A 21,680-nucleotide genomic window follows, 5' to 3' on the forward strand; every position below is an offset into this window, starting at 1 on the left:
TCTGCCATTAGTAAAGTAGTAATGAAAAATAGTCAAAGTTTCAGAGAAAAAGCGGATCAAACCATAACACTTCCCTGTTGACAAAATCTCCTTTCTGAATGTTTAAATGCACTTTAAAGTTACATAAAAGTTTGTTTCTGTTTTCACACAAGGTACCTGCACTGTCAAACAGCTTGCTGGTTTTATCATAGCATTTGCCTTATGCTAGCTAACGTACCTTGCTTATTATAAGGTTCAAGCACTTCAACATTCCACATTCATCCAAACTTTTAACAGAACTGAGAATAGATGTATTACTTGCATGTGTGTTTATGTCGTCTTTTACTTCTATCTTTTTTCCTGGAAATATTCATGGTGTCTGGAACACCTTAAAACTAACCACTGCATCTTTAATAGCAGGAATACCATTAGGAGGGTGGATCATTTTAAGGGAAGAACTGGAAAAAATAGCCTTGATAAAACAAACCGAAATACCTTAATACTTGAGTTCCTCTAGAACTTGGCTATACACCCACAGTTTCAAAGATAGAAAGAAAATAGAACACAAAGTTAATGGCCATTATAACGAAAACTAACTATCTCTCTTTCACAAGGGAAATGGAAATGTTGCTCAAAGTTTGTTTGCTGAAGGTTGTCTGGAAGCTTAATAGACAAGGAGCAGTTTCTAAATGGTTAGGATTAAATAAAAAAAAAAACTAAGATAAGTTTCATACAGTAAGACAAATAAGAAAAGGCATCTGAATAAAATGAAATTCTAGAGAAAATGGCTAAAACATGGTAGAAAACTAAAAGGACTGTTAGTCATGAGGAGGCAATGCCTGCCTCTTTCCCACAGTCAAGTTTCCCACCTGGCACTACAGCTAGCCAGGAGACTGAAAAGCCTGCCAGGAAACCATCCACAATCCCATGTGCTGCCACTGGAAAAAACAAATTCCACTGCTTATCATCTGAGCCCTGCAGCTGCCAAGCACACTCTGTATGGGGTGAAACATCTTTGCACTGATGCTAATGAGCACAATCAGGAAGAAGAACTGAAGTACATTCAACAGCAGTGCCACCCCAGCAAGGAATTAACTGAAAGATCCAAACTGGTCTTCAAACAACAGAGTATCCATGGCTCTTCATTATATGTGCTCTTCTTCAGAGAAAGAAAAAAATGACGTAATGTCTAAAGGTAAGCCTAAAAACATATTGTTCCTTACAGTCCAATTAAGGATTCTGATCAGCTTAGATCAGAAGTGAAGGGTTCTGATAAGCTAACCACAGAAAATAACATAACATTTTAAGATATCCAGATAATTTTGGGGGCAAGTGTATTTCTTCCATTATATAATTTCTCTAAGATATCACCTACTGAAAAAGAAACTTTTTTTGTCTTTGCTCAGCTGGTAAGATTTAGGGTTCCAGGTTAGTAGAGTTCTCTTTTCTGTCTCTTTTGCAGTCTTAGAATTCTGTTTGCAATATGTAATTGCACGTTGCTTGGGAGAGATATAGAAGGTTTCTTTAATTGATTACCTGAACTCTCTTTTATGCAAAATTATTTTTGTAAGCACAGTCAGCCTTGTAGGCTTGGACACTGCATTTTCCACAATACTGTGATGTACCTGTTTTACAGAAGACTTGCGATTTCAGTTACCGATCATCAAGGAAATTACAGACTAAAGAGTTGTGAAAAGCTGCAGTCCTCTCTCAACATGTCATGAATGTACAAAATTCATTGGTGATTTCCCTGCACTTCAGAGAAGAAAGGTGCAGACTCACAGAAAGGGACAGACCCACAGAAGGATATCAATGAGTTGCTATGTCAGCAGGGTTGGAGGCACAAAGAAATAAACAGTAGGTAATAAATGCCAGCTCTTCCTTAGTACTTTGGTACTTAGACACTAAAGGGCTCACTTGGCAGGACACAAAATCTAGGTAACAGACATCTTCAGGATGTTTCTTTAACTCAGAGGAAAAAGACTTACGTAACTGAGCAACGGAAAATATTACTAGAAGTATCATTTTCCAGTTATGCGCCTGTGAGTGCACACAGCACGCACGGCAAGGTAATAGCCTTGTGACGATTCTTGACATCATCTACCACAACGAAGATTTAGTTCTTCCTGGCAACTGGCACTACTACAGAGACGTGGAAATAAGGACGACTAGTGGGGCACTCCAACAGGAGCGTTTAAAATAAGATTGCTTAAAACAAATACTTTAGCAGTCACCTAAAACAGCATTAAGCATAATAAACTACATTTAACAATTTACATGTCTACTATTATGTTTATACTGCTGATTTACTTAGCATGCATTCTTGGTTTTCTTATTTTTAATCTACAAATACCTCTGCCAAGGTTACTACTATATGGGAGAAGGGGAAAGCTTAATATACTGTCTAACATAATTGTGTACTCATGCATAATTTCATAATGTGATTTCAAAAGCCACCTGCTCCTGGAGACCTGTGTGCATTCTGCCTATTTTGGTAATCAAATATTGGAAAGCTCACTTATAAGGAGACTGCCAACACAAGCGAAGAACAAAATGTTCTGACCCCCAACTACTGCCATTGGTCATGTAATACTTTAACTCTGATGCACTGTCTCTGATGTCCTGGAATTCGATGGGCTCATTTCATTTACTTGAAAGACTATGAAAGGTCAAAGAGCACGTGCCTGCAATGAAGGCATCCACTTTGTATGTCATACAGAAGAGCACATCATGCTCTAAACAGGCTATTTTTAATTCAATTTAAATATGCAGTTATCTCTTCTGAGGTTTTGCCATTTCTAAAAACATGGCGAGCTTCTCAAAATTATGTACAGGAATGAGTAGCTCTAATCATACTAAGCTCAACAACAGGTATTAAATTGCCAGAGATACTTTGGAAATGCTAGTACAGAGAAACATTACACAGACAAAAAAAGGAATGTGTAGAGTAGATGGCATATTACTGAGGTTATCCTAGCCTAGCTAGCACAGAGGAATAGTATGGGACAGTAGCACTGTTAGTAGTGGGTGAAAAGCCAAAAGTTTGAGTATGTATATTATTTATTATTTTAAATTTGCATAACTGATGAAGAACCCCCAAATTCTGCATTTAATAAAGTAATGGCTGTATTAGAAAAACCTAGTAGTTGCACTGACATAATAAATCAATGATTCATTAAATAAAAAACATGGATTAATTATGAATTAGCACTGACAACATTATTTTGATTGGATGGGAAAATCAAGTACAATCGAAAAAGGATAAATTACTTTTTCCCCAACCAAACCAGCATTTTGAATAAAACTTTGTGGTTGGGGATGTATGTTATCTGTGTGAGTATGTAAGGATGTGTAAATTGAAGTGACAGTTCTCACTCTCCTCTATCATCCATCAACTTGGAACTTGCCTGGTGCTTAAGTATTCAAGCCTGAATACCGCATAGTCTGAATTCTGCATAGTCTGAATATGAGTAGGTCTGACATGAACATACCGCGGGCATAGCTAGCAGCTAGGAAGATACCTGGCTTTATGGCTTTCTTACCAAGCCTTCTGAGTTGGACTTAAACAACTGGGTATCCCTCTTCAAAAGTGTTTTCAAGTAATTATTCTGGACCTATCACCTAGAAAACATCAGTAAACAGTAGCCACATAATAATCTATAAGTTTACACTGTCTATATAATTTCATAGTGACCCTCAGAAATTACATAGGGTGACCAGTAGCAGCAATTACATACAGCACTCTGAGGAATTAACTTCTATAATCAAACACAATGAAATATTTTGCAGGGCTCAAGATAATTTGAGGAAGGCACATTCCTGTCTTTTACTGGTAAGTTAAAAAACTCCAAAACCTGCAACTCTACCTGTTGTTGGCACAATCCACTTTGGCAGTCCAGGTGCTTTTGTTCTAGCTGGTGCTAATGTGGTTTTACTAAGAGCTGTGAGAGAGTTTAAAAAGAAAAAGAAGAAAACAAGAAAAAATGTTCCATGAGACAAAAAACCAACATACTTTTATGTGATGACAACAATTCCATATTAGAGAACAAGAAGTAACACTTGCTGTGATGGTACACACAGTTTAGGGTTTTTTTTTCTGATTTGGAAAGGCTTTACCTCTATATTGATGAACTGCAAGAAAAATACCCCTTTTCCCCAGTAACCCTTAAAATTCCACTGAGAAGAGGTGAAATTAATTAATTAATCTCCTCCCTATTCCAAACTGAAAAAACAATTATTACCAGGTCTGGTCTGTGATTTATCAGATGGCTTTGGTCTTGCAGAAGTGAGACGTGTTTTATGAGGTGCTAAAAGAAATAAGGTTCGGTTTAAATGCTGTGTCTAAAAGGAACATCAATAGTCAGTGTAATTTGCCAGAAAAAAGGTCCATGCACCAATGCAATACAGCAAAATGGACATATGAGAATTCTATGAGTTCCAATCCAAAATGCACGCTGAAAATGCTAGTTTCTTTAGTGGTCAGATGACTCCATCATGCAGTCTGACCAGTTACATTCATATTTAGGTTTAGGAAAAGATATAAAATATTTACAGCCAGTTACCCAACTGTATATGGATACAGAGTTAGCTCTGCAAGGTATCCATGGCCTTAAGACATTTAATTAGGTTCTGTAAAAAACAAACAAACAAAAAACCTCAAAATAAAACACCAAACTGACCACCCCACCCCCCCCCCCATCAAATATTCAGATAAAAACATGAAACATTAAAATGTTGCTGAGAAAATAACTGGAAGCATTCAATGCAGACACTGTGTAGGGCTGCTGAAGCATAGTGTCATCATCAAGGTTAAAATCAGAAGCCTTCAACCTTTTCTTATTGTTGCCTTTCACTTGCCAAATAATTTTGATATTTTAGTTGTTACAGAATATGTGTGGAACACGCTGAGAGCATAAGCAGTAATCACTGTCATCTCATGCCAAATTATTAACCTCTGTAACTCAATTTTTTAAATAAATAGAGCTAGCTATTTGATATTCGAATCTAATAACCATTCTATCCACAACATTTAATCCAGCCTGTCTGAAGTGTCAGAGAAAATACTTATGCAGGAAAGAACATATTATTCATTTTTGACATTTACATTTTGGAAAAATTTTACAGATTTAGATTTCATATTTTATAAGGAAAAATGTGGAAGTGAGTTCCATTTATGTTTGCAACACTATACATGTGAGGATACAATACACAGCACTAATACCGTTTAAAAGCTTCATATCATCCTTGAGGCAATTCTGATTAAACCTTGATTTTCAGAGCAATGAACAAAAAACATGTGATAAGGGGAAAATACATTTTCGTGTTATATATCTGAAATAGTTTTAAAGGCAATAACGAACAGACTATTAAACCTTAAACCATACTGATTTTACTTAAGATCTACAGACTCTCAATACAACAACTTAAGAAAATCTTAAAAATTACCTGTTTTGAACCGTGGAATTTCAGTTGCAAGAACAGTTTTGGGCTTGGGTGAAATCTGGTACGTTTCATTGGGAACTGAAAGTGGAGATATTATTGCTTATCAAATGCAAATGATTTCCTTTAAAATGTAAGACACCACAGGTAGAAGGGGAATTCAAACTTTGTGCAGACCATAAACAAAGAGTCAGTGCTAGAAACCAGGCTGAAAATCAAGCTTTTGCACAGATAAAAGACGTTTCAAGACTGGGAAGATATGTATCATTAGTAAGTCAGATAAAAGAAGAAAAGATGATCAGGTAATGCCTTTTTATATGACTCCTCAGCCTTGTACATGAAGTAGTTATTTCTAGAAAGAATTGCATGAAAGAATAAAATGGCTGGAAAATTAAAACCAGCAATATTTTGTACGTGCACTGGAATGTGACTAACAAGTGGATGTGACAAAGATATATTAAGGTATTTCTGTTGATTAAAGTGTAAGTTTAGCCATATAGCAAAAGCAGAGAAAGTAAGGTTTTATGAGAAATAAACTGACATAATATTCTCATTACCCAAAGTCATTTTGGACCCATCAACAACATGAACTGTTATAAGGTTAATCGATCCCAGGTGTGTTGCCCTTGGAGCTACAAGAAATAAAACATTGTTCTATGAGAAGTGAAATCAAAGAAGTTGGATTTCATTAAGGATCTGTGTCCTTTGTTTCCTAAAAACTTGTCTACACATCTGCTAAGACAATTTTAACAGACTTGAGACAGACATACGTTCTTATTAGTCTGGATGTATTTTCATGCTGACAGCTAGACAGTGCAACTATTCTGCCGGGCTCCCACCAACTTCAGAACAAATGCCCTAAAGGTGGAGTTCTGACAGTCTTTGGTCTTTCTCACACTGGGTATATTAATTTGCACTTCCCTAAAAAATTTCTAAAAGCTTGTAGTAATGTATTTATCTTTCAGACATTCTTCCCTCACTCAAATTTGATTCAATGTAGTGAAAGATACCTAAGTTACTGGATGAAAAGGAGAGACTGACAGGCAGAGGGACACACTACATGTCTCTCTGTCTTTCAGAAATAAGGTTAAAATATGGAAGCTGGCAAGTAACCTACTTATTAGCATAAAGGACAGTGGCTAAAGAGTGCCATTTGTTTTTAAGAACTTTACCAACAGTAGTTTATTTTGCATATACATCATTATAATGATTTAAAATTTAAAAGGAAAAGAATAAACATATAAATTCTGTTTTCTACAACTCTTTGCCTAAAACTAACTTTGTAGTGGTACCAAAACATGGCACTTGTTAACTGTGACATGACTGAAAATAGCTCTTATTCAACTAAGACTTAGATTCCAACTTGGTTACTTAAGAGAAAGCCTTTCAAAATAAGGCCTTTAGAAAATAAATCTTTTTCCTGGACTGTTCAGTTTTATTTTCATAGTAATATATTTGTACAGTTCTGAATTAATAGGGTCTCTACCCTAAACTCTTTTTGGCCACATAAAAAGGGCTAGAAGTGTAAGGGGAACAAAAGAGGGGAATGATAAAACTATTCATTAACCTATTTGCCTAAACCTAAAACACTATCAGTTTGGAGGTTAGACCAGAGAGTAAGAAAGATTAGGATCTGCTCTTATAATCATGTCATCACTCCTCCTCTTTTTTTTTTTTGTCCTATAACCTTCCTACCTTATTTTTATGGAAATAGTTCACACCCAGGGTAAAGCTGAGGTATCATCATCTTTCATTCTAACTATACATCCTTAAATCTACTGTAGTTATGCAAAAATCACTGATAGGAAGAAGGTGCCTATAAATCTTAGCATCTAACTATCCTGGACTGAGATTCTATAACCCGAGTTTCAAAAGTACTTGAGAAATTGAAGCAAATGTATTTAGGGTAATAAAATCACACGAAAGGAAAGAACTTAGTGAAGCTGGCTACAGCACTATATTTTTATTAAAATTAATAGAATTCCTGACATTTTTAATGGCTACTACCCACCAATTTAACAAACAAATGTTAAAAAACCCCAACCATCTTAACTTCTGCTCCCCATGGAAATCGATGAAATTCTTTGGCATTCTCTTTGATATAATTTATTAACATACTCCGAGCTGAACAATGATACCAATTTCTGTCTACATATCATGCATGTCACATGACTACAGTACTGAATGATAGCAGAAAGTGTAACTAAGGCAGTGCCACAATAACACTTTCAAAGTTACAAACTTTAAATTACCAGGTTTAGTCTGTGGTACCTCTGGGCCGACAGATGTTTTGGGTTTGGAAGGAATGAGCAGTGTTTCTTTTGGAGCTGAAAGAAAAGGAAAAAGATTATTATTGTGTTCTTCAGGAGTCATGATCCAATACCATATTTAGCCCACAGAAAATGCATGCCTCAAATGCCTGAAAAAAAGACAATAACAATTCCATGGCTTTCTGGAACCTGAAACAAAATTACTATCCAAAACACAGAAAAGTTCTAGCACTGTGCTGTAGGGTAAGTTGAGTTAGTGGCTCTGACCAGACGTGAGCTGTAGGCTATTTCTGCTTTACTTGTAGGATAGAACAGAGACTTATCTGTATTAAGAAACATGCACGTGTGTAAGCAGAATGAGGGACAGTGGAATGATGTTACACAAAATACCACACCAGAGCATGTTCTCTAGAAATGTCTCCATTGAAAAATTAAAAATACCTGCATCTTAACTTTAAGGAAACTTATTTACCCATTGTTGCCCTTGAATGCTCAGTGGTAGTAGAAGATTTTGTAATAATTGGTTGTGGAGTTGTCTGATGTATTGCTGTTAAGGAGAAAATGTGAAGAATCTTAGAATATTAAACTGTAATAGAAACAAAGTAGCATTTGCCCTATTTGTAAAACTTCCAAAATGCCCCAAACTAAAGAGTAGCAGAATATCTTAAAAATCAACTGCTGACGGATATCATGATCTTTCTATTAACTTCTACACATTCCTCCTATAACAAAAATGGGAAGAGACACAGCCCCCCGTAACTATTTTTAAGACTACCTTGTTTCAGTACAGCACACAATGTCAGTTGCTAACTGTACAAGCACATTGCAAAGGAGCCCCGGTGCATTTTATGGATTAAAAAAAGTGTTCACAGAGAAGCATCTCTGATTACTGGAAGTAATCAACAAGAACTCAGTCTATCTAGCCACTGAAATTTGTCAATACCCACAGTACTACATTTTAGTCATCATTTGCTATATGTAATAGAAAGGTGGAAAAACATTTCTGATGCTATACTCCAAATCCTACTATTATTTTCAGTGTAGCTTTGGCATATTTTGGATCGTCTGACTTAAGTGTACTGCATTTGTTTCAGCACAAAACCAGCTATGAATAATTCCACTGAAAAACATAAAACCTGAGCCTAAGGGAAAGAATGATTAAACACAAACCCACAGAATGAAAAGAATGACTCCATTACCAGGTTTGGTGTGTGGCACTCTTGGCTTTTGAGATGTTTTTGGTTTGGTATGAATGAACTGCTTTTCAGTTGGAGCTGAAATAAAAACAAACAGCACCCAGAACAATAATTGAAAAAACGCACTGCTTTCATAGTACGCAAGGAACATAAGTACGGTCTGATCTGTAATAAGGCAAATTATGTAAGGATAAGGCTGAAAATCAGTTGGAATTCCTGCAAAGAAAGGAAAAGAAATTAAATGGCCGCTGATACAAACAGGCTTCCCCAAAATTATATACAAATTTGTGGCTTTGGATGAAGCAGCGAAGAATATAATCACAAGCAGCACACAGTAATGTAATGGGACAAAACCAGACAGTAGTAGCCTACATCTTCCATATCTGCCATACATGAGTATGTGAGGACAGGATCTATTTTTCAGTGGACCCTTCGTATCAGGCTTGATTTATAAATTAACTTATTTGTTCTTATGTGGGAAGTATTCAGTCTTATTATCTTCAGTTAAAAATTCTTGCCATGTAGAAATCATTTACTGGAAAAGGTTATCTTAGCACTTGCTAGACAGTGATCCACATCCATGTGAGATGTCCTCAAAATATCTGCCTTAGCCTGTGCATTCTTCATCCTCTTTGCTCTGAAGAACCATTTTCTGCATATGAATATTGCCCAGATGTGTAAGACAGGCCATATAAACTTCATAAAGCTATATAAAGAGGTATCAAATGAATACTAACCTGAAGTATCAATGCATACAGCAAATATATATTAAAATAGAAACATGATGAAAAGCATTTTTCATTTCCTATTCCTCAAAAAGAAAAAAACATAGTTTGAAGATTATTAAATGGCTATGAATACTTCATTAATGATACCATTTCATTCTCAGAAAATCATGGTCAATGTCTGCCTCTGAAACTGGGGACAGAGAACTGATTATTAACAAAGATTGCTCAAGCAACATCCCTGCTGCCCAGTACTGCTTGGATTCATTGAACCTTATTTGGTCCACATCTGACATTTAAGTTAAGAAGAAAGAATTCTCAGCTAGTGTTTCATATATTTAAGCATCTTTTCCCAACGTGGACGACTAGAAGTTAGCAGAGCAGATGGCTTTAAGAATTAGTATTTGGTCTGGAGGGTCACACAGCTGGTCTGTTTTGGTATGTGTTATGCTGTAGTTGATAGCTTATCATATTCTTGCAAATTTCTTCTCTAAAATTATAGCATGAGGAGTGAAGCAGAAGAGGATTTTAGGATGATGGTATCCATACCTCAGATGCAGAACTTACAGGAATCACTACCTGCTCTTTAAGTAAAGTCCCATTTTACTGGAAAATATACGACGTCTGAAGGAATTACACCATCCTGACTGGAAAGGCTAGACAAGGAAAAGGACCTTCAAAAGTAAATGAGCTCATGCATTATTACCCTTATCAAGACCGAAGGGCAAGCCAAGTATCTAGAAGCAGAGCAAAACCTTAATTATTCATTTTTAATAACATGTAATGTTATTCTTAGCTCTCTAAGAATATCTTCTCTAACAAGAATGGAAAATAGAGTAATTATTTATGAAATACACATGATTACCCAATGTTGCCTTTGTTCTTTCAGGAATATGAGGAATCATAGTAGTATCTGGTTCATGGAAGGTTGGAAAGATTTCTGTTGGAAAAAATGTCGATAAATGCTCAGAATAATGAAGAGACTCTTCTTTTCCCTCCCGCCCCCTTAAAAAAACCCCTTCAGCACTACACTATATACACCAGGAAAGGGAGGTTTTAAAACAGCAATGGGCATTTACTCTCAAAGATTTATGGTTACAAAGAGTTCAATTTTTTGTTTAACATCTAGATACTTAAAAAACAACAATAACAACCCTTCAGTTGATCAGTGAAATCACTGATTATCTTATACAGGTCAGTCAGATTTATGATGGGGAGTCTCCTAATTGAAATAAAACTGAAGGGAACCCTCAGTCTAATCTGGCTGAAAACGCGTATATAAAGGGAAAGCACTGCAACAGCTTTAAGAAGCTTCTCTCATAAGAACTTCAAAAACATGGTGCAAGCAACTGAAGTGTGTTGCTCAGATACAAGCTGTGAATAACTTTTTAGCACTGATTTAAACTTAACTGACCTAACTGCAGCATTGCAGAGGTTTCTTAAGCTAGAATGACACCCAGGTAACAGCAAATGTACTGTTGAACACTCCCCCCACTGCCTGCCCTGAAAGCAGTTGCTCAACTATCAACCGCAGCTTGACAAAAGACCAGATAATTTACCAGGTTTGCTGTGTGGAGCATCTGGGATTGGAGATACTTTAGGTTTAAAGGGAGTATGTTGTGGTTCTTTAGGAGCTGAAAGAAAAGACCTGTTTTAAGGGTTTCTGCTCTTCAGAATTAGACAGGTTCATTGCACAGGCACTGCATGCCTCACGCTTGCAAAGAAAAACAAGATCTTTACATGAGAGACTGAAAAATTGAGTGTCCCATACATACAGGAACTTAAAGAGAAAAAGTCATGAATGAAAACGTGAGTGGAAAAGTGATCAAGTAAGCAAAATCTGGAGTCAAGTAACAAAAACTAAAAGACAACTACAGTGGACATGTGTCCATCTGTATTTCAGAGCTCATAACTGCAATACCCATGGCATGCTTGTCTCCTGCAAGTGAAAGAAACTTTGTGTGAAGACAACAAAAGAGCTAGGAATCTTTCAATACCTGGAACAGAGTAGAATTAAGTTCAGTAAGTAGAAAAGAAAACAAATCAAAACCACAAACAGATGACATGTGAAAAACAGACTAATGATATATAATCTTCAGTCCAAGGAGCAGCAGGGAAAAAATAATGACCAGCCCAAGGTAGCAATAGTACCTGCTGCTGTCTTTGGTTGTTCAACTGTAAATGTAATAGGTGCCAAAACTTCATAAAAATGAGTACATACATAGAATTAGTGGTAAGTATAAGCAAAAGGATAAAAATACTCCCTTTTACATGACTGATTTCAAATTGGAACACATTCTTATATTTGGTTTTTTTTCTTATTTATTTATTAGTGGAATCAGTGAACATACACTCACTCAAAAGGAAGGTTCAAACTGATGCTTTCAGAACCATCAGGAGCTACAGAGGTTTGGCAGTTCACTACTATGTAAATCCCTATTAAGTATATTTTTAAGTGTCAAATTCCATTAACAGGGCACACAAACATGAGTGGTTTGAGTTACTGATATTTAGTCATACATGAAGGCCCTCAAATGTTTTTCTCTAAGGATCTTTTGATAGGCAGAGAAGAGATGCAATTTCTTCCAAGAGCATTCTTATAATATGTTTTCTACCCTGCTATGCAGATTATTCACCAGTGACAGCTGTCATGTGGCTGAAAAGCATATACAACTCATCAAAACTCAGCCATTAAAAATACAAATCAGGTCTATCTTCCTTTAAACATGTATTCAATGATCATTAGAAAATCTATTTGTTTGCAATATGAAGAGATGTTAATCAACACTTGATTCACTGAAGAAAGACAATCCAAAAGAAACCCTGAATATTCAAGTACAGAAAAACAACAACGTATTTACCAGGTTTTGTGCGTGGTACATCTGGACTTGGTGATGGTCTGGGCTTGGAAGAGACTCGCCGACTTTCTTTTGGACCTATGAAGATGAGCAAACATGTTATTGAGGATGATGATTCAACATGAGTCTCTTGATTTTCCTAACATGAGATTCATTTTCTGCAAAGAAATTTTTTAGGAAGTATTTCTTCTGTTTGAAAATAATCAGAGAGATCTCCTGTCAATGCAATCAATAGTATGTTAGTGCAGAGACTAAAGACAAAGTAACTGTTACAGTGCACTCTTGGATTAACTCTCCCCTCAGCTCTATCGAACAGAGCTTTCTACAGAGTAAACTGTTGTAGTCCTAACCATTCCCCTAGCTGTGCTTCTCAAGTGTTTCATATTCCAAAAATCTGCTGCTCATTTAAATCAACTTTGCATTAAAAAAAATCTCCAGCAAAGCAGTCAAAGCAGAAGAAACGTAGAAATTTACCGCTAATTTTCAAATGGATAGAAATATTTCCAAAGTTTTGGAACAGGAAAGCACTGTAATTTTACACCTGTAAATGAGTAACTATAAAATACAAATACCTGTCACATTCTATGGAAATTAAGATGCAAATTTTCCTATGTGCAAGGGGTCAAGATGAGTGTTAACCCTCACATCTCTACCATTATACAAGTTATTGACATGTATAAATATCTACCCGATTATCTTATTCCATGACAGCTATATAACAAAATTTGATTATGATAGTAAAACACAGCCTATTCAGTAAGTATCTGTGTACCTTCAGAGGTACAATTTTGAAAATTTTCAAAGTGATAAGACTTTCATGCACTAAAGGGCAAAATATTGATAAGCTTACTCGCTCTAGTTGGAGGAATACGTGAACTGGGTGATGTTTTAGGTTTGGAAGGCCCAGGATGTGTATCTTTAGGAGCTGAAAGAAAGAAAACAGGTTATACCGTACTAAAATTTTCTAAAATATCCGTGTCCACCACCACCCTAACAGTCAACGAAAACAGAGCAAAGATTTGAACCAAAGGTATTCTATGGAGGTGATGCAAAAGAGAAGGTTTTTTTGGAACAAAATCAGGCTATAGAGAAAAATATTCTTCTGTGACTTATCATCAACTGAGCATGTGACAGAATTACTTGTTCTATTTAAGAAGAGGACTTAAAAAAATAAAAAGAAGAAAACAAAATAAGTAGCTTGAAATACATACACATCACTGCCCTGTAATGGAGGTGGTACTGGAATGATTCACAGTACCAGATTCAAATGATAAATGCCTTAGTCAAATATATCTGCCTCAAGGGATCATATGACCCAAAAAATCACTGAAGTGATTCTGTTCTGACAGTGGAATTGAGGTTTGAGTGGAACAGATTTTTTAGACCTCTATGAAGTACTAACTTTCATTTAGTAAAACTGGAGGGGAAAGGAAGCAGAGAAAGAAAACATGCAATTGTTCCATAGAAAATAAGAAAAGATACAGAGAAACTTGACTGTTAGATTATTACAGCACATACAGAGAAAGGTGACAAATATTTGCAGATCTACTCTTAGTGATTTGTGTTGAAGAGGAAAGACAACATGACTATTCAAGTAAGAAAGTATCATTACCTGCTGTTGACTTTGGTTTCTCAGTTCTAAATGTAATTGGTTCCAGAACTGCATTAACGTGATAAAAAACAAAAAAAAAGTATTATCAAGAACAATCAAAACATTATAATCACTACCTCCACAATGATCACACCATCCCTGCTACAGCCAATGACAGATGGTCACTCCTCCTTGAAACTCAATACATATACGTCAGAATATTATGCCACTCAGAATTGCCTCCAGTTCAAGGCAAATAGCTCTAACACAGAACAGAGCCCAAAAATAAATCTGAAGCTTTTGTAATAAGCCACAAAGAAGTTGTGGGTGGTTTTTCATCTTCAACTTTGTACAATTCCCTGACTTATTTAAAGGTTTTGATGCAAACAATAGGCGCAGACTTACTGGAGGGAAAAGGAACCTTAGTTGTCATCTTTCTGCCCACTTCTCCAGCAGCACCATCTAATAATGCATATACCTTGGATACCTGTACTGGGTCTGGCTGGGGTTGAGTTTATTTTCTTCATAGCAGCCCCTGTGGTACTCTGTTTTAGATTTGTGACCAAGACAGTGTTGATAATACACCAATGTTTTAGCTATTGCTGAACAGTGCTTGTTACAGCATCAAAGACGACTTTGCTTTTGCACTCTGCCTCCAAGCAAGTGGGCTGGGGGTGGGAGAGATGCTAGGAGAGGACACAGCTGGGACAGCTGAACCAAATAGACCAAAGGGATATTCCACCTCATATAATGTCATGTTTGGCAGCAAAACTGGGGGTAGTCTTTCTAAAGGACCCATTGCTTCTAGACTGGCATTGGTCTACCAGGGAATGTGGTGAGTGGGTGCCTTTGTATCACGTGGGTTTTTTCACTTCTTTTTATCCTTCCTTTGTTAAACTGCCTTTATCTGTAAGATTCTTTTGTCTCTCTTTTGCTCTTCTGATTCTTTCCCCCAACCCACTGCAGGGTGGAATGAGCAAGTGGCTAGTGGGTGCTTAGCCGCTGGCTGGGGTCGACCCACCACAGTACATACAATTGTTAGTGTGAGTTGTGTAACTTTCTTCCTCCATCCTTAATTAGCCCAGGGTTGTATATTGCTCTATACCAAGCTGTGTAAACAACCTTATAGAAAGTATTATACATTCTTAAATTTCTAAACAACATAAGGGCTGTGCAAGAGTGAACTGAAAAGTATAAATAAATGATTGTGCCTAGGAAAGAAAAAAAAAGTACACACGTTAAGAAATAAAGAAAAAAACCTTTTCTCTTTGCAATAATATCCCTCCTTTTCAGCTTCACTTTTCCAAAACCCAAGCAAATTCACACAGAAAAGACCTGCTTTCACTGACAACTGCACAGAAAATCCTCACTGTTGTAGTGACTTAAAATGTAAAAAAGAACTGAAGACAGAGATTTTAAACTTACCAGGTTGCTTATAAATTCCACATCATGACACATGACATTGTGTTTTATCCCTCAAGGCATGCTCCAACATATATGCCCAAGGGATACATATAAATCTGAAGCTCCGCTGATCACAGTAGAATTCCTAAGACACACATATCAGTATGATAAGATAAAGAAACAGTGTACTTACCAGGTTTGGTTTGTGGCACCTCTGAGCTTGGTGATGTTCTAGGTTTGGAGGGAACACGCTGTGTTTCTTTTGGAACTGAAATTAAAAAAACCAAACCAACCAACTATTAAAATATTTCAAGAACTGAGACTGACAGAAGGCATAATATTAAAAAGAACACATGCCTTTGGGACCCTCTGGAAACACAAAAAGCTTGTATGAGTAATGGAGAAGTAGAAATGTCTGGTACACAAAGAAATAATGCTGATGGAGAACCTCTGTAACAGGGTAACATAAAGCAAGGCCTGTATGGATGGACTATTATAGAAGATGGAGCACATGACAGAAATTGAGTATAGAGACACACAGTCAAAGGTAGATTGGGTGCTTCCATCCACTTTACAGAACACATTTGTGTGTGAAAAACCAAACAAGATGATTATGAATTGTTAGTGTAAAATCACGCAGAAAAAAACCTTACAGAAGGACTAAATTTAATAGTAAAAAAATACGACAGTGGAGTACAATGAAGATGTACTTGTGATGCTTGGCATACACTGAGAAAAAAAGCTGAATGTGATGATCCCCGTAGGTAAAACTGTTACCTATTGTTGGTTTTAGTTGGTCAGTTCTACGTGTTATAGGTTCCAGGACTGTATCAGAAACAAACATAAAAGCTATTATGAAAATTGAAAAGAATAATTTCACTTATAATTAGTATTACTTGTCTAGGAACTGAATTTTGAATTATATACTATGTATACTGCCTCATACAAAAACCGTTATATTAAATGAAGTCTCTGAGAAAGCAGTGTAAGCTGAAATCTAATGTGAGCTTAGTTCTCCCATGGTCTTCAATGAGATATCCAAAAATGTATCACTCCCTTATTCAGAAAATGGCTTTTTAGGGATACACATCTCTTCCCTTTGTGTTGTTATTTCAAATGCAGTTTATATATACAATTGGAATCAGAGACCACTTGCTTGTTTTCTGGATGGTATATTATTAAAGAGCATTACGGTGTATTTCATTGTATGATCACACACTGGTATGGATCTAAAATAAAACTCGCTGTTTAAGGGGCATAAGGACACGAAATTGATACTATTTTCTTGCATTTCCCACGTTAGAGGCACAATAGGAATGGTATTCCTCCCTGTGTTAAGTCTTCTGTATGGGTGAAAATAAAAAAAATTTCTTTGGATCTTTTAAGACAATCACAAGATAAGTGGAAGATGCTGTAAAAAAAGTTCTGTATATCATAGATTCTTGAAGAAACAGTAACTTTTTTTTCCTTTTTTAAAACACAGAACAGTACAACCTTGTAACATTTGTGTGACAAAATCATTTTTTAGAAGGACAGACTACCATAATAACAAAATGTGGTGACAGACATAAAAACTGAGTTTGAGACATTGCATTTTAAATTGTAGTTTGGAAACAATGTTTTACAATCAGCTGCCATGGTTAAAAATTATGAGAACAAAAATTTTGACTGTTTTCTACATGAGGAAACCATATTTAATAGATAACATCAGCTTTCAAAAATATTAATCCATGTCTACAATTTAAAGATCTTCAATAAAGTGATTATCATAACATTTTTCATGTTTACCAAAAGATAACATATGTTGATATTTGATACCCTTGTAATTTGCTGTTGATGTTACCAACTGGGCAGTAGAGGACAGAGACTAATTTTTTCTGTCTACCACGAAATTCAACTGCACTCACATTCAATGACACAGTATAAAAATCTGGTATTTTGGAATATGGCATAAATGATCATTAATGCTAATAAATATTAATATTTATAAACAAACAGTAACTATGCACTGGGTAATTTACTTGTTCATACAGAAAATAATAACGTCATGAAATTAAGTAATTGTGACTTAAAAGGGAATTCTAACAATGCAAAGCAATGTGGGAAAGAATCATAGCACCTGAGTAGCCATAATACATACTTTAATTGCTAGGTATTCGCTTTAGTTACCATTGTAGTCTGAGTTCAACAACAATATTCTCATCCTGCTGCCATGAAGTACCTAGTGAATGTTACTACTCCTGAAAACTACAAATAAGTCACTGAACACACAGCAGAACAGAACCCCATTATGTTTTAACTGGCTCAGATAACTGAACAGCTACTCAGAAATACATTTCAATCCAATATAAACTGTATTAGAAATAATCACACAAAGCAGGTTACCATCTTTGGCCTGTGGGATATGAGGTTTGGGTGAAGTTTTAGGTTTAGAAGGAATATGCTGAGTCTCCTTTGTAGCTGGAAGAGAAAATGTGGGTAGTAAGTTGGTTAAATTGCACAGCGACTAGCATTTGCTATCAAGTTGAACACACAAACACAGAAATCTGACACCTGCAACAGAGAAAAAAAAGTATTTTCATAGGAAGTAGGAAAAAGTCAGGCAATACTCTCCATGGGTTTACAATAATCTAAGCAAGTGAGTGGAATTTTAGTAATTTTGAAGCTCAGGTTTTATTTTTTAAAATAAAAAGCTGGGGCAAGCATGGAGAAGCATAATTTTGCAAAAGGTGATTCAGAGCTGCCAGCATCGTTTTCCTAAAAAAAAAAAAAAAAAAAAAAAAAAAAAAGGAGACGTTCCAACTGTGAAGAGAGCAATATGCCCAACTGTCACAAATGCCAAGCAAGAGAATTACCTAGAAGAAAAGTGAAGTTAAATGAAACAATCATAAGGCATAAGGTGATTAACTTCAGTGATGCTTTCTGTGATGAAAAAAGCAAAACATGACAGCTTGCCAAGGAAGTATCATTACCTATTGTTGACCTTGGTGGTTCAATTCTAAGTGTAATAGGTTCCAAGACTGCAACAGAAACAGTGTGACAGGGTAAGTATGGAACGTACTCCAAAAAAACATAATTACTGCACTGGTAAGTATAAAAATAGGTGCTAATACTACACCACAGTAATGAGGATCTTCAAATTAACTTTTACTTTTTAAACCCATGGACAATTAAACCTCCTAATAATACAGGTTTAATAAGAAAAATATAATTGCACAAACGATGTCAATGGAAGCAAAAATATGTTAATAGAAATCAGGAAATCCTAGAACAAGCAAGGGAAGAGATCACAGAGCTTAACTTGGAGAAAGCAAGGGACTCTTGATATAAAAAATGTCAGGTAACCCCAAACTGAAGTCTGCTACTACATGAATGTGGCATGCTGACCATGACATAACAGTTGAATTTTTCCTCTAAGGTGAGCAGAGGACTAAAAGGCTGGTATTGGTACAGCTATATAATTATCTGAAAAAAACTTATTTTGATAAAGCCTCTTAGTTTTTTTCACATTATATCCTCTTATAATCTGGATCACAAAACCAATACAGCATGTCAATTTCCCCTGACAAACTATGCCAAATTGGGGGGGGTGAGGAAATCACAGTCCTGAATTCTGAAATGGCAGAACCTATAACAATTTCCTGGCAAATATATTAAAATAATATTAAATGATAAATTCTCTCCTCAAGGCAGTAACAACTAGGTACTTTAATAACAACTAAAGTAACATATAACATACAACAATATACACCTAGATAGAACCTTTTCTATTACCTATATTAACTTATCTCCCAAACTCTCTCATATATCTACCTATTTTAAAAATGTGATTTACAATAAATAGAACTATAAAACTTTGTTTGCAATTGATGCTTCTGATACTACAGTATTTCTTACACTTCTATTAAACGTTCATAATATAATAGAGCCTAGTATTAATATTGCAGCAAATGACAAAAAAAGCCAAAACAATCAGCATTAACTTATTTCTGTTGACAATGGCCAGATACTGTATAGAGAACTTAAACTAGTTACTAATCTTTCTAATGTGATGACTACATATCCCTGGTCTGCGATGACTTTGCCATTATTCAAGCTCATCAATTACCATCAGAATTCAAATTCAAAATATTTTTCTATAAAACACTCATTTCTATTTTCAGGTTGCCTTTGAAAAATCAGTGAGTTCTCAAAAAGAAAAAAAGCTTCAGATATTACAAATAAAATGTCATTCTTTTTTAGGTCTGCAAATTGCTTCCTGAAGCAATGTGGTTTGTCTTTGTATAAATATTATCCAAAAATAATGACCAACTTCCTTCTCTCCTCCTCCAGGAAAAAAAAAAGTTGAAGTTTTTCACTTTTTTGCTTTCTGCACTAATAGCAAGCCTCAAAGTACACAATTTCAAAAGAAGTGCACTATCAGATTTAGCTTGAGGTTCTTCAGTCTTATCAGATGATTTGGGCTTCAAATGCGTGGATTGTGATTTCAGTGGATCCTGGAAAAAACCTGGCTTGTGAAAACCAGTATTTAAGCTGGAAGTTAATGGTGTCCCATAGAAGAATCACATTCACATTCAGCAATGAAGAAATGAAGTCTAGGAAATGACCTTCAGTTCATATGAGTGAAGAAACACAGAAAAAAAAATGGTGCTATGGGTTTAATGCATGAAATATTATTGGATATGGGCAAAACAAGCAGACAGAGCTTTTGAAGAAAGGAATAATCAGACTTGGATGTTCTTCTGCAGCAAAACTAGCCTCTAAGAGTTTAGCCAAAAACCAAAGAAAAGGGAGCTAAGAAATGATGCTAAAACATTGTTATCCAATGTTGACCTTGGCAAATCAAGGTCATTAGAAGAATTTTGAAAGTACTTTATGAAGCAGAACTTATTGAAGTTGGAAACAGTGCATCTAAATTATTTGTTGCTAATTAACCAAAACAAATTGATTCTATTTAATCAAATCATTTAGGCACAGACTTAAAGCCATCCTCGTCCAGTAAAATATTATATATGTAGTTGGTTTCATCCAGGTTTTAAAGAGCGAAGCTATAACTCTGAAAACATCTTAAATTGCTTCTCAAAATACAATCCGCACAGTAAATGCAAACAGTGACTCAAATCTTCCTTTGAATTAGATATAACATTTCAAGGCTCACTGCAAAGGACACCTTTGTTCTTAGCATACGTTAAAAACATATTCACTAAATACATATTCCCGTATCAAAAAAGGTAATTATCTTGTATTACCTTATACAACCTTTCCTCTGCACTAAAACTAGAATTACTTTGTTTTCTTAAATTGAACACAAGTTTCCATGGATTAATTGGAAAGATGGAATATTTTTCATAAATTTGAGAAATTATCAAGCAATGCTCATTACGTGCAACAAAGAATCTTTATTATTGAAATAATTCTTATTCTTTCATTTTCTAATGTAATTGAAGTTTCCTTCAGACACCTTTGAAGTGATATCTTGTCTTTTAGAAGACAACACCGCCATGCTCGAAACATGGAGAAATTAAATAAAGAAATTAAATAAAGTACCAAGACTATATTTCCATTTGTTGGGTTTGGACCACATATGACGAAGCAAGAAGCCTACAGGAAACAGTATTTTCAACTGCACATATTATCAGACCAGTGAAAAGAAGAATGACTAAAGATGACTCGTAATCATTACCCTCTGTAGTCTTTGGACGTTCATATGTGTGGGGACTCCTAGTAGTGACTGACACCGGAATGGTTGCTGCTGGAATAAAGAGAAATTTCTTGAGACAAAGACATGTGCATCTGTACCTATTTCTCAACTTCTGGTATGGCTCAGCTGCTCTTGCTTCCCAATTAAAATCCGCCTCCTCCCCACTATTCAAATGGAAGCAATGACTAAGTAATAAATGTACTGAATGTTCTTAAGCAACAGTAACGACCCTGTGCAGCTTTTGCTGGGCTTTGAAAATAAAAGGTGCATTTACACTACACCTGGCAGTGAAGCTCTCTGTCTTCATCTTCCTGTTTTCCTGACAATTTTTTTTTCTCTTTATAGCTGTAGACCACTGAAAAGAAACAGTTCCAGAGAAATATCTTTTTCTTTGGTAAATCTTTCTTACTAACTTTCCTGAGATTCTTCTACAGTGATGCAAAGGGTAGATGTGAAATATTTCAGGTGTAAAAATCCACAGTCACAGAAAGTAAGGCTGAAGATTGCAGTAGGTTAT

General features: G+C 35.6%; 1 protein-coding gene and 1 long non-coding RNA gene across 8 annotated transcripts in view; one reads left to right on the plus strand and one right to left on the minus strand.

The window, feature by feature from the left end:
* ABI3BP (ABI family member 3 binding protein) overlaps positions 1-21,680 on the minus strand; it is a 165,093-nt gene that overhangs the window by 39,252 nt on the left and 104,161 nt on the right. For 4 of the 6 annotated variants that reach the window (XM_054813851.1, XM_054813854.1, XM_054813856.1 and 1 more), the window contains 17 exons: positions 21,146-21,214; positions 18,435-18,482; positions 17,848-17,922; positions 16,240-16,287; positions 15,656-15,730; positions 14,080-14,127; positions 13,318-13,392; positions 12,471-12,545; positions 11,169-11,243; positions 10,475-10,549; positions 8,888-8,962; positions 8,161-8,235; positions 7,671-7,745; positions 5,976-6,050; positions 5,425-5,499; positions 4,221-4,286; positions 3,846-3,920 (listed from right to left, as the gene is read on the minus strand). In XM_054813851.1, the coding sequence (XP_054669826.1) occupies positions 3,846-3,920; positions 4,221-4,286; positions 5,425-5,499; positions 5,976-6,050; positions 7,671-7,745; positions 8,161-8,235; positions 8,888-8,962; positions 10,475-10,549; positions 11,169-11,243; positions 12,471-12,545; positions 13,318-13,392; positions 14,080-14,127; positions 15,656-15,730; positions 16,240-16,287; positions 17,848-17,922; positions 18,435-18,482; positions 21,146-21,214 (1,179 nt within the window). The remainder of the gene's footprint in view (positions 1-3,845; positions 3,921-4,220; positions 4,287-5,424; positions 5,500-5,975; positions 6,051-7,670; positions 7,746-8,160; positions 8,236-8,887; positions 8,963-10,474; positions 10,550-11,168; positions 11,244-12,470; positions 12,546-13,317; positions 13,393-14,079; positions 14,128-15,655; positions 15,731-16,239; positions 16,288-17,847; positions 17,923-18,434; positions 18,483-21,145; positions 21,215-21,680) is intronic. The other 2 variants (XM_054813852.1, XM_054813855.1) reach the window with 2 other exon arrangements.
* Positions 974-21,439, plus strand: LOC129201912 (uncharacterized). 2 transcript variants are annotated; one of them, XR_008575532.1, is made up of 3 exons: positions 974-1,174; positions 1,616-3,811; positions 19,795-21,439. It is a non-coding gene; the product is annotated as an uncharacterized LOC129201912 (long non-coding RNA). The 2 variants fall into 2 exon arrangements; XR_008575533.1 differs by having other exon boundaries at positions 3,769-3,811; positions 20,950-21,087.

The sequence above is a fragment of the Grus americana genome, chromosome 1 (genome assembly GCF_028858705.1).
Source record: "Grus americana isolate bGruAme1 chromosome 1, bGruAme1.mat, whole genome shotgun sequence".
Lineage (NCBI taxonomy): Eukaryota > Metazoa > Chordata > Aves > Gruiformes > Gruidae > Grus > Grus americana.